This window comes from Lates calcarifer, linkage group LG4 (assembly GCF_001640805.2).
Source record: "Lates calcarifer isolate ASB-BC8 linkage group LG4, TLL_Latcal_v3, whole genome shotgun sequence".
Classification (NCBI taxonomy): Eukaryota; Metazoa; Chordata; class Actinopteri; family Centropomidae; genus Lates; species Lates calcarifer.
Window position 1 is genome coordinate 17,210,528 of NC_066836.1, and position 13,548 is coordinate 17,224,075.

General features: G+C 42.7%; 1 protein-coding gene across 1 annotated transcript; it reads left to right on the forward strand.

The window, feature by feature from the left end:
* Positions 1–7,390: 7,390 nt before the first annotated feature.
* LOC108883739 (transcription factor HES-1-B-like) lies at positions 7,391–9,090 on the forward strand. Its single transcript, XM_018677201.2, has 4 exons — positions 7,391–7,702; positions 7,792–7,887; positions 7,979–8,066; positions 8,362–9,090. The coding sequence occupies exons 1-4, from the start codon at positions 7,595–7,597 to the stop codon at positions 8,811–8,813; spliced, it is 744 nt and encodes a 247-aa protein (XP_018532717.1). The 5' UTR covers positions 7,391–7,594; the 3' UTR covers positions 8,814–9,090.
* Positions 9,091–13,548: the final 4,458 nt, after the last annotated feature.

Below are 13,548 nucleotides of genomic sequence, written 5' to 3' on the forward strand. Positions count from 1 at the left end.
CCAGCACACACATGCATTCACTTATTTATCACAAAGTCTACAAGCAGACATCAACTGGCTGCATCTTCTCTAATGGTTGCTGGATGCTCATAAGGCCTCCGTCTTGATTAATAGGCAGGACACAAGGCCAACCTGATGCTCTCTTACGGTTGGCCTCATTTTACAGATGACACAAAGGCACCCACGTCTGGTAAAAGGTCTGTGACCCACCAGACGGTCACAAAGCCCTTCTCCTCCCTCCTGTCCCCTAAGCATGGTCTCCTTCCCTGGGCCTTCATGGCGTCCCTGTCCCCCTTCCTTTATCATGCCTTCCAGGCCTGAATGGGCTCTGTGGTTGGTCAATAAATTCAGTGATTCAGGGGGTGGACAGTTGCAGCCGTGTTAACGTTTGTTCACAGGCTTGTCGGAGGGACGGGCCCCGCCCTGCAGCTCTTTGTGTCCCATGGTCCCTCAACAGGTTAGAAGTCAATGGAGGGCCTTGTGCGGAGGTGGCAGGGGCATGGATGGAGCCGCCTCTCACATGGCATTCACACAGGGGGAGGACGGGCTCGGATCACTGTGACACTTGTTAGTGTGGGGCCACACAACATCACCGGGTTGCCTCTCTCGCTCTTCCCCTGAGGGCCCATGGGATATTCAGCGCTCTAAACAAACTAATGGTGGAGGCTGCGGGGTTGCTTCGTGGTAAGGTGATCTGCACCGAGAGGCCTGCAGTAACCACGGTGAAAAGAAGTGCACAAGTGTATCTTACGATCTCAGTTTACAGATCAGACTTACAATTAAACAAGGTCAGACCGTCATTTGGGCTACAGTCTGCGGTGATGGTGAATCCAGTCTTTAGATATAAACTAGAATAGCACTGATACACTTTTGTGGACCCCAAAGGTGCCATACTGTTGCTGAGTTATAGCTGGTTTCTCAGACTCAGCTGGGCCAAAGCATGGGAACAGCCAAACTGGGAGAAAAGCGAGACAGAGGGCCATAGATAGAGCAACGCTCAAACAGAGGAGGGCTTTAGGAGACAGAAAGCAGCGGACAGAAAAAGACGCACAGAGACTGAAGAGGGACTTAGAGCCATGACTGAAGCCTAACTGTCATGAGAAGATGAGAGTTGCCATGGTCACCCAGGAGCCACCCAGCAAGCATGTGAGCAGGGGAGGCTCAGGGGCCAGGGGCCTGGGCCCGGGCTAGTGGATCACATGCACTAACCAGGGATTATGTGCATAAGTGATGAGCACTAAGCCGGCAGGTGAAGGAGGGAGGCCTTGGGACAAGGAGCGCGCCATCCCTCAGGACATGCAGCTCCCCCTGTAAGGAGCCAGGACTTTTTTTTCCCAAGTGAAGCTGATCTGCCCGTGTGAAGGGGACTCAGCCAGAGGTCCTCGAGTGCTGAAAGGGCATCCCCCAGGCTGCTTTCACAGCATAAGTGGCCAAAATGCCGGTCTTGTGAGTCATCTTGAGTGGCAAGAATGGGCCATCTTCACATTCATAAATCCCAACACAAACACACTCATGGATATGGACTAAGCTTGGATAAGGAGAAGCACCGCATGGCAGGGCATCAGCGGGGCTCTTGTTGAGGGATGCTTTTTGGCTAGACTCTTGTAGGAAAGAACAAATCCTCCAATCTTTATCCATCAAGAAGAAAATGATTTAGCACTAGCTAGGTTATTTTTACAGTATATTTACAGACAACAGCCTCATTGTCTATTGCCAGGATCAACAGGTTCATAGGTTGTTTTGCAGCAGGGAATCAATGCTCATAATATCCATGGCCTTACAGGAATGTGTTTGAACCTTGATGGCACAAAGAAATCACATTCCCATGGTCCACCGAGAGAAAATACACAGTTAACCAACCTCCCCCCAACACCTTTTCAAGACGATAGTATCCCTGAACATATTAACATGTAAATACACTTAGATACTTTGACAATGCACTGAAATGCATATAATCTACATGCTAACTAGTCCTTTAAAGAGTTTCCATTGCTGAATGTGTCTTAGTAGCACTTTCATGTCTGGGTTTTAAAAATTAAATGTGAGGCCTCTCTTAGAATCTCTAAAAGCGTTTTTCAATTTGATGAGGGATAAGGCGATGACTGGGTTCGCTTTTCAAAGGGGGAGACCCAGAGTTCAATAAGACTTCAGTCTCATTGCCTTTGCCTCCAAGTTGAAGATCTAAATGCTGGCTTCTTTTTTTTTTTTTTAGAAAGAACCCACCATGTTAGGTGACAGATGGCAGGTTGTTATGGTGGGATACCAGTTGCTATGGTGCCCCTTTTCCTCCACAGCTTCACTTGCCATAGCTAAGCATCCCCTCCGAGGCCGGTGTACTGACTTGGAATAAGCTGACTTGAAACTGCTCAGGTTGTTGTTGACAAACATGAGCCTAGATGAGTCTCCTAATCTCCCGCTCCTTTATCCGCTCTTTATTGCCATATAAACAGGCCTGAATACACTAAAAAAACTAAACCTCTGTTTTCAGCCTTCTCTTATCTCACGCAGGGTTTAATCTAATGCCCTCTACCCTTTTTACATCTCTGCCTCCGCTAAATTCGACCATATTTTTGATTCAGCACGTTGCCACGACGACCAGTTATTTCCCATCCTTGAGCCCACCCCCTCCAGCTCCTCTTCTCCATTGATACCGCTACCCCCCCCCACCCCTTTTTTTGTCCAAATAAAACAAAGCTCGGAGTGAATGTGCTCTGAGGTAGGTAAATGTATTCAGTGACATCAGCCAGGACGAGTCTATTCTGCTGGATTCCTGTACCACTTGTTTCCAGCCTTGTCTGGGGGCCGGATACTCTGTTGGGCCCATTGTCCCACGTGTATTCCACACAGGCCCGCAATTAATGGAAGCCTTGTCTAAGGCCTCTGGAGCAGAAACTGCTGTTCGGGAGGGGGACAAAAGGCGGGCAGAGACGGGGGCTGGGAGTTGCTATGGGAGGGCCCCCCTTCCCTCTTTAAGGGGGAATTCAAAGGCAAAAGGAGGGACGGAGAGCGAGCGGAGCGCTGGATGAGATGTTTAAGTGATCCCCTCTGTCTGTGCTCTCCCCTCCTGGCCTGAGATGTTTTCATACCAGCAGTTGAAAGAGAACCTTTCGCTGTATTTGATGATGAGGATGGTCATTTCGCTGCCCGAATGGCGGTGGTGGCTGGGTGGAGGAGAAATCAGGGGCCACAGCTTTCAGACCAGGTGAAGATGGAGCGCAGAGTGGCAACTGGCAAGTGGCCATTCTGCATAGAAACTATCCAATACAAAGACATTTATCAAAATGTATCAGTTTTTACCTGATATTTTGCCAGTTTTACCTTGTAGTCTGTCTGTTTTTCTCCACCACGTGAGCTGAAGTAATCCTTATGTTATACCCCAACAATTTCCAGGGATAAAGGCATGTCATATCCACAAAAACAAAATGATGGTAATGATGTGTAATAAGTTCTTTGTACTTATATACAGATGAATCAGATATCCTGGTGCGTCATTTGAATACAAAGAGGATACAGGATTTGACTGGTTAAGTAGAACGTGTCCTGACTGTTTAAAAATAAATAAGTTTCCTTCCCACTTGGGTAAGACTGGTTCAAAGTTTAGGCTAAAGAGGAACTCTGACCAGGACATTAAGACCAGGGGAGTGTCATTAACTTCAAAATCCTCTATTATTTATCTGGGTTACATTCTTCACCTAGAAGGTGATGATATTATAAGCACTGGGCAAGGTAAATGAGGTCCCTACATCAGGCAAAACAAAACAAAACAAAACAAACTTATTGGACTGAAATAGTCTGAAACTATTCAGAATCAGAATTTAAATCCTTTATTGTTGCATTGCAGCGCTCCATTTCACATGTACTGATTAAATAAAGAAGAATAAATGGACACAATATATAACAATGAAATAAAAAATAGTAATATAACCCCATCTTCAAAATATAAAGAAATAATTAAATATATTCCTGCAAAATGGACACTGTATAACATTGTTAATATTTATAGACATTTACTTTGAATTAATCTCCCATGTAATCCAGTGTTATTTTGATTATGATTATTTAGTCCTTGTGACTGGGCTCTTATAAAAGCTTCAAGTAGCACAAAACAAACTGGTTGGAGTGATCCTTTAGCTTGAGGCTAAAAGTCATGTCAACAGGTCAGTTCTTACACATTCTCTGCTTCCTGTGGAGAGCCAAGCTTGTCATAGTAAATTAAACACTGGTTTTAGTATTTCATATGGAAGTGATAGATTTAAGTCTTGGACAGTTGCAGATTAATTTGTGCTTACCTCCTTAAATCATTTAATAAATTAAAGGTGGACTGTGTAAACACCAGGGACAATGCTAGAAATACGACCAAGCTTTTATTGTTCCATCCCTGACAAAGTCAGATGTGTCATATTTTTTGTAAACATATAAGAATGAGGTCGGTAAACCAAACTAAACCAAATCAATCCAAACCAAAACCAATAATAATTCAGGTCTTCCTGCTTCTGTTTCCCTCAGCTTGTGGTTATCAGTCACATGTTGGACCTTATCTGGAGCCTCCCATTCCAGGGTTCCCACACTGATACAGATCAGTACTGCGCTGTAAACCTCATGTCTACATCTCCATCCACACAATACTGGGTTGTTTGTGGCAGAGCAACAGGCTCACTGATAACACAACTAATTTATTGTACAGAGCCTCACAGCCTCTTCTCCAGAGACCTTCTCATCTGCTGCATGCAGAGATCTCAGGCTATTATAAAGGAACATCTTGTTAAAACATCCAGATAGAAGATTAACTGAGCAATTTTACGTGATCCCAAGAGAATGACTGAGGTAGTCAGTATGTGTGAGTTAAATGTATTAGTGGGAAACAGAAAAAAGCAATTTAGTAAAGCAAAAATTCTTTGTGTGAACATTTTTATTTTAACTTGTAACACACAACACTGTGTTTATGTTCTGTTATCAATAAAGAGCAGTAAGTCCTTGTGTCCTGTTCAGATTTCATTAAATGTTGTTATTTTCCTTTTCGTTTTAATTAGTTATATAACCAGTCAAGCTCATTTGGTTGGAAGTTTGACTTGATTTCATTTGACTTGATTTAATATTGACTCAGGTCAAGAAGCCAGTGGTGCTTGAAGTTGTCTTGCTCGTGCAGACAGGAAACGGTGGATACAAACACTGACCTACTTTTGGGGTCATTTCACCTCTGAGGATTTAGGAGCTTTACAGAGAGTGTTTGAAGTCTATCAGAGAAGATAGAGGCGTCTAATGGAAAACATGGACCAGACAAAGATGTCTGTCAATAAATAAACAGTGGACCTATGTGGTACAAGCAATATGATAGACTGGTTTTGCACATTGATACTGGGCATGATCGTTGTTAAGAAGGCTCTACCTTATGATAAATAAAACATAAAAATGAAAATAGGCCAGAGGAGTTTTCAGCATTTTCAGAATATAGCATGTTATTGTATAACATTTAACAGTCACTCCACAACTACTAATGATAATGATAGTCACAATCTCTGAAATTTCTTGCTTTATACAGCATTACGATGAGCTCCACAACAGAAAAAAGTTTAAAAGGAGGAAAAAAGGTGAAACAAGAAGACATGCATATAAAGATGAACAACATAATCAAAATCATAATCAAAACATGTGATTTGAATTTTTATTTTGAAAGTTTCCACACTATCAGCCTGGATTATAACACAAGCAAACCAGAAGTTTTATCACTGTTCCTTCTCAACTAATTTTGTTAATGGAAAAAAAAAAAAAAATCCTTAAGTATTATAAACATTGAAATGGCTGCAATTGTGAATTCATCTATGAATCTATAGCAAAAAGCAGCAGTAAGATTTACATGAAAATAAAAATATTTTTTGTTTAATGACCTTAGTGAGAAAACAGAGGAAAAGTATTACATTTGAGTTTGGTGCCACGGTTACCTGAAGACATTTATTAGATACATTTTACCAGATATACCTTATAATCGATGAGATATCCTAAAGTGTAACAAGTAATACAGTGGCACCTAATGGTGTGATGATAGCTAAAATATTATTCAAAAAATACAAAAAAGCAACAAAAAACAAACAAACAGATAAAAATAGATGAAACTGGTTTTCTAAAATACCATGAATCATGTCAGTCACTCACAAACAGAAATGAACAAATAAGAAGCAGCTGCCAAACATGTTTTGGAGATAAAACACTTCTTACATCCTTTAATACATTTTGTCAGATGAGGTTTAAATAACTCTTAAATAACTTTCTCTCTCAGCTCTGCTTTCTGCCCACGGTCACTGATAGCAGACAGGAGGTGTCAGAGTTCATGGCGGTGAGAGGACGGCTGAGTGTGTCAGAGATTTTCTTCTTCACTGGACATCAGGCCTGGAGTGTGTCAGAGGATGAGGTCTTCACTGCCTCTCTGAAGCACTCAGTGACCCCAGAAAAGCTGTGTGTGTGCAAAAAGGAGAAGCGCACACAGAGAAAAGACCTGTACAACTGAGTGTACATCAAAGTAATTTCTCTAAGCACGTTTTAAAATATTTAATTTCAACATAATGGGAAGTACTTAAAAAAGTCATGTTGCAGAGGATGCACAATTTCCAGTTTAAGTCATGAAGCTGTAAAAATCCACAACGGGTCACTGATAATCTCCATCAGAGTTAGTTTTACCTTCTGTCCTTGTCAGCACTGGTGGTCAAAGGTTTGTTGGTCCACTCATCATCACATTTAAATCTAAAAATAATTTAAGTGCGTACAAGTTTTTACAAATATCATTATTTTCTTGTTTTATTAGTTAACTATACAGCGTTAAAATGCCCAACTATCAGAGGGTTATTCAATCCTATAACTTTTTGCTTTAATATAATTATCTAAGCAACGAATTAATACCAGACATCCATCTCAAAGGGCGCAACAGTCTTCAATTAGCCTGACCAAGACTAAAACATCGAAGCAATTCAATTTGAAATGATAGACTTTGTATTCATCAATATGAGCAAACTTTAGCAGTTTATGAATTATTCGCATTGGGACGGATTAAACTTAAAAAGTCAAATGGATTCAACAGTTTGATTTGGAGTTACAGCTGCTGACAGACAGTTTATCAGTTTCCCTTATTACACAAAATAGGTGGAGAAAACTATTTCAACATCTACGACAGCAGGTTAAATAACTTGAGAGTTAAGACACCTGATTTACCGCATGAAGACCGGTGTCTTTGTAAAAGCGTCTTCCAGCATCCTGACAGGTAGCCAATGGAGCGCCTTGTCGCACGAGCCCCACCGCCTCCCCGGGGCACCGTGTCCCGCGCGCCCATTGGACAGACGAAGGGAACCCAGGGAACTCGCACACGAGCCGCTCGCGTGCAGGCTCGAGCTCTATAAATAAACCCCGGGGTGCTGGAAACAGGAGCGGAGTGTGTGTCAGCTTGGCGAGGAGACAGAAGTCACATCTGACATTTGTCATCAGTAAACTGCTCTGAGGTCTGTCAGGGGAAGGCGGGACTCACTTTACCGGACTCACCTTTTTATAGTTGTGCAGTATTTCTGCTGTTTTTCACCGCAACACTGATCTTTTAAAAACAAACCTGAAGATGCCAACCGGTACTCTGGAAAGAACATCTCCATCCGCCGTGGCTGCCACTCCGGCAAGTGCGGACTCCACACCCGAAAAACCGCGGAGTCTGACAGAGAGCAGAAAGGTAGGGTATCTTTAAATCGTTAAAAAAAAACAGAACTAATTTGTTAAAAACTATTACAGCATCTCAACTGTGTTATTTCCTCTTTTAAGTCCTCCAAACCAATCATGGAAAAGCGAAGACGTGCGCGCATCAATGAGAGCCTTGGACAGCTGAAGACCCTCATCCTAGACGCACTCAAGAAAGACGTACGGACATGCACAGATTACTTGATTTTAACATAGATTATAAAATGTATGAGCAAACCTAAAACTTGAATTGTCGCTTTTGCCTGTTTAGAGTTCCAGACACTCCAAACTGGAGAAGGCAGATATCCTGGAGATGACTGTGAAGCACCTCAGGAACCTGCAGCGACTTCAGATGACCGGTATGTAACTACCATTTCTGGATTGACCATGTTGATGTGTCTGCAGTAGTTCTTGGATGTCTAACTTTAGATGGTAAACATGTTCCCACGATCAACAAGATTTATTGCCCACCCACAGCTGTGTGGACAGACCTCAGACCTCAACTGCATGAATGAAATCATGTTTTCATCATTTAAATTAGACAATTTGTCAAGTATTAAATAATATTCTTTATATTATTAATTTCCTATACTTTAGTATACTTTACTACTATCTATCTATTTGTGTATTTATATATTTTTATTTTCTTTACAGCTGCTGTGAACACAGACCCCTCCGTCCTGGGTAAATACAGAGCTGGGTTCAGTGAGTGTGTTGGAGAGGTCACCCGTTTCCTGTCCACGTGTGAGGGGGTGAACACTGAGGTGAGAACTCGCCTTCTCAGCCACCTGGCGGCCTGCGTGACCCAGATCAACGCCGTCAACCTCTATGGACCTCACTTGGGCACGCTTGGACTTGGACAGACCAACACGCAGATCCCCGCTGCTTCAGCCCCACAGATGCCTTGCAAAAGCAGCTCAGCGATGCACATTTCCCCAGAGGCGATGAAGCTCTATAGTGGCTTCCAGGTTGTGCCGACGCCAGACGGACAAGTCACTTTTCTTGTTCCCAGCGCAGCTCTCATACCTCTCAGTGCACAAAACAGCCACCACGTGTCACCTGTTGCACCTCCGGTCACCTCAGACTCTGTGTGGAGACCATGGTAGAAAATCAGCTCAAAAGATTGTGGAGAGAAAAATGGACTATCACACAATAAAACATATTTTTGTACATTTTGTAAATGTTTTTTTAAAATCTACTTGAGATGGATGTTCACACACATTTGTGTTTCTTAAATGGACACTAGGAGATATTCTTGGCTTGCTCTGATTTTCTGCTTTTGATATGGCACAATTCATTTGCCTCAGGAGGTCAAGGACACCCTTGAAAATCTCCTGAAAAGCATTGTATTTTTTGAGATTAATAAAATGTTTCTATGATGCTTACAACAATATCTGTTGCAGCGGTGTCTCTGTCATTTCTCTTCCCCCAAAAAACTCCATCAGGTTATCATGCTGATGTGCATTCATTTAGAGGCAGATGAGTCTGTGCTGAATTTGAAAAATGTTAAACTTAATGTCAAACCTGTGGAAAGTCTTTATCCCTTTATCAGCATTTGTTTAAATCACCCCTCCCCGTGTGCCTTGTTCACACCTGATCATCCTTTTTGCAGTGACAGGGAAACCTTGTTTTCTAGCTGGAAATAAATACCTCTCCAATGAGCTAAGGAACCTGAGCTGTTGAGCCCAAACGGCGTGCTGCCAGGCAGGATGGAGGGCAGAGCAGGGTCTGTTGACACGTGCAGAGAAATCTGAAATAGATAGGGCACGATCATAAACCTACTGACAGGGCTAAATGAAGACTCGGTTAAACAAGGTACTGGTATTTCTTAAGGATTAAGAGCATGTTGCTACTTTTTGAGGTGTGTTCCCTGCATCTGTCTGCTGCTACAAGAGTGATAACTGACCTTCATATAATGATTCAACCTTTTGACGAAGTAGACTGCGATCTGATTTGAAATGATTTGATGATACAAGCGTGTGTTTGCACAATGGCTCCTCAGCAGCAGCCCCATGGAGCCAGTCCAGTCGTTGTCCATTTAGTGGACAGTTGAAGGCCTGACGGGTCCCAGCGTGTGTCCTGAGCGTGGTGCTTGCACAGCAAGCCACAAGCAGAGCGTGACCAGAGGTCACAGGTGCCCCTCATTCACGCTCCTGAGACAAGGCAGCTCCAGCAGCATGTTGCCCTAAATCTTGGCAACCCATCAACAGACCTGGCAGCCCATCACTAAAAGACAGGGCCTCCCTTTGATGGCATCAAACAGTGGCACCTCCAGAGGCAAACACTCACACAATCCATGACCATGTGGTTATTCCTGATGTAATATTCATGGAATTTAAGAGATTAGAAGTAACCACCATGTTTCTAAGTTGCTCCTCGTCTCTTTGAAGAACAGGTGCACAATATCTTGTGCTTATATTTTGCATGCCTCCTCCTGTGTCGAGGAGCAAATCCTAAAAATACAATTTAACTCTCAAATCATCTCTCTGCCACTAAAAAGTTGTTAAAATGCTGCACTTTGTGCAAATGATACACTCAATTAAGTTTACAACTCTGTTTTGGCACAGCTGAGAGAAGAGTGGCAGTAAGGAGGACTAAAAGACAAAAATAGCGCTCCCCCTCCTATCAGAGCATCCTTTGAGAAGACCCTCCGAAACACAAAAACAAAGACGGGCCCCTCAGTGGCTCAATGGCTCCTCTCTTTGTGACCCTCTCCATCTTCATAAAGGGCCTTCCACTTGTTTATCCAGGAAGAGGTTTAATGGCTGGGAGGGGTAAGGACCATGCTGTCACTTTCACCGTGCTAAAGAAGGCGCATTGTTGGCCGCTCCCAAAGGTCCTGATCTCAAAGGCTTTTTGAGAACTCTTCAGGCCAGGCTGTGCTCCTCAGATAAGAGGAGCAGTGAAGTGCTGACAGGTTGCTCCTGTCCATACCTATATGTGATGGAGAAGCTGGGGTGGTTTTGGTGAAGCAGCTTCATCAACTATGACCATTCTTGAGAAAATTTGTGCTGCTTGCCAGTGTCTGTCCCCCCCCCCCCCCCCCCCCCCATCTTTTGTCTGATTGTGTCTTATCCCCTCTCCTGGCCCCTCCCTAATCAAAACCCCGGTTTGATGTATTTTCCCAAACCTTGTAAGGCAGAGAACAGTAAACATGAAGCTGAGTAGGGCAGTGCCCTCCATGATTGATGGCCTCCTCTCACAAACACAGTCACAACAGTGACAGGTTCCCTGCTTGTAGAAATCGTCTCCCTCTGACACGCACCGGAAACCTCTGCCGCCTCCGCCTCTGTGGGTGAATTGCCGTAGTGTTGTTCTTAGGGGTTGTTATGGTGCTTGATGGGGGTCGAAGTAGTCAGCGATGGTTCACATCAAGGCTAATGAATAGATTATGCACTCAATATCAATGGTGAATGAACAATACTCTTTGTCCATTCACTCACATTCATCCCTTTTTGATTTAGCTTGTTGTTTTTGAAAAACTCACACATACTGGTGGAAGTGTAGCTTCCGGGGGTGAATTTAGGATCAGCATGACACAATAACACTGGAAGTGAAAAATTTATTTCTTTGGACCCACAGTGAGTGATGATGGTGTGCCCATTAATACGGAGTAACTCTGGTAGTACATCACAAGTCATTGCATCTTCAAAGAAAATGTTGTGTTGAATACCGGAGGAGGGGGTGGGGGTTTTGTTTTCTGTATAGTTCTTGGCCATATGCCCATGAAGGCTTAGGAAGAGAACCATAAAGATACACTTTCACTGCAGGTGTTCCCTTCAAAGTGAGACATCCCATAGTGCAATGCTCCAATTACAGCCTTAACTTTTGGTCTGGCTGAGTTGGCAAGACTGAAAACCCATGTGTGAGGCATCAACTGAATCAATCGGAAAGAGTTTGACAAATGGAAAGAAAAAAAAGAAAGGATAAATCTGGCAAATTGCAATATTAATATCCAAACCTGTTTTGGATTTGACCAGCTGCACTTGCCTTAGTTTTGTGGAAATAGTTCTTGTGTAATTGTTGCCAACATTAAAGTGAACTGACTTTCACATGTACCTCCAATTAAAGTGGTTTAAACTGGTTAACGTGCTTACAACCTGTCTACAACTTTCTTGACCTGTTGCACATCGTTGCAGTAATTTTGCGCAGCAGTTACTCTGGTGAATTCAAAGTAATCAGAACCAATGGAAATGTTTGGCAAAGCTACAAACATATAACACAAATTTAAAGATACATCTGTCAAAGACTTTGAAAACGATAAGATTTGGCAGAAAAAGCTCTGTGTTTGAGGGTCTCCTCAAAGATATTGAGTATCATGATTCTGCTTAAAGTAATAATCTCCCTAAATACACCACATTAGATCAGAATAAAACAACAACAAAAGTTTAGGACATGAGGAGGAGATTGGGGTGGTGGCGGCAGCAAACAGCTCTGACTTGAACGCATCAGTAGAAGACACATGTATGTGCATGTGAGTGGGTGTTACTAGCCAGCTGATAGACAAACAGCTGACTAAAAAGTCAGCGACTGGTAAGCATGAATTAATAGTGTGACCAGTGCTCTGTCTGAACTAATGCTATGCTACATTTTTTAGCTACATTTGCAACAAACCAGTAGGATCCTCTGATGTTTGAGAAAACTTAGGATAAAAGCACTGTACCAGCCTCTGGTAATGTTTGCTTTGAAAGGGTTTAATATGCTCTAATGGCTTTGGAAATGTTTAATAAATAATTTATAACTTTGATCAGAACTGTAGTTGAGACATCAGAAATTAAAACACAACTTAAAGGGTTGCCAGGTTGTGAAAATCATTGGCTGCTGTTTTTTGTCCTCTTGAAAAACTGCAGACCATGTGGCCAAAAATCCATCAACACCTTATTAACATTTACAGCCACAGACTGTTGTGTTGTTCAGCACTGCTGGGAAACGATAGACTCTCACTTTTGCTTGATGATGCTTACCTCTGGAATTTAAGCAAGTCAAGGCCTTTCTCTGAAAACAGGTGACGAAGACTTGACAGGGCAGGCGCTGGACTTCATGGCATTGCATTCATAAAATGTTGTATGGATGATGGGGGGTTAGAAATGTCTTACTAAACCATAATCGTGAAGCGTACTCAATCGTTGTTTTATCATGTCTTTCCATTGTGAAACAAAGGCCTCTTCAGAAATTACTTCTGCTTCTGGAAGTTGGAGAGTGGGAGGTATATGTCCATTGTTTTGCAGCTAAGATTTGCATTGACTCTTCTCTAGAACGACCAGTAATATACAATGAAGGGCTGCTTGTATGCATAATAAAACCTCTCCATCTGCGGAGCTGGAGACAAAACAAGCATAGCCGTATAAGAGCAAGGTCCTCAGGGCCACAGTTCCTGATTCATGCTCCATAATTGTAATGTGATGATAAGGAGCTTATAGCCTCTTGTCATCCTCCAATAGGCACAGACAAGACAAAGGGCAGTGTACTAGTATGAAAAAAGATTACCATTCTGGTGACATCTCCCCATCCACTTAACACCCACATCAGGTCAGCTGTTCTTAATTTGGTCAGCAACACCAATTTAGCCTCAACCCGGGGGTCTGGGTGCACTGAGGGGTAAATATTGACCCTTGTTTGTAAGCAATGCTCGTGTTTTGAGTGTGCAAAATGGCCTGTCTGTGTTCTTGAGATGTTCAGGTCATCATATCATGGAGGATGTGCGTCACCCTCTCATAGGCTGAGAGTGTGGATCTAATAAACACCTGTTCACATAATGGCAATTGGTGTTCGTTATCATTTCATGATTGACTGAGCTCATTTAAGTGAAGCTGTAAAAAAAAGTATGATAGTTAAAGTTGA

Coding starts and splice junctions, on each gene's coding strand:
- LOC108883739 (XM_018677201.2), top strand. CDS start 7,595: ATGCCAACCGGTACTCTGGAAAGAACATCTCCATCCGCCGTGGCTGCC. Junction 7,888..7,978: donor TAGACGCACTCAAGAAAGAC/GTACGGACATGC, acceptor TTGCCTGTTTAG/AGTTCCAGACACTCCAAACT. Junction 8,067..8,361: donor GCAGCGACTTCAGATGACCG/GTATGTAACTAC, acceptor TTTTCTTTACAG/CTGCTGTGAACACAGACCCC.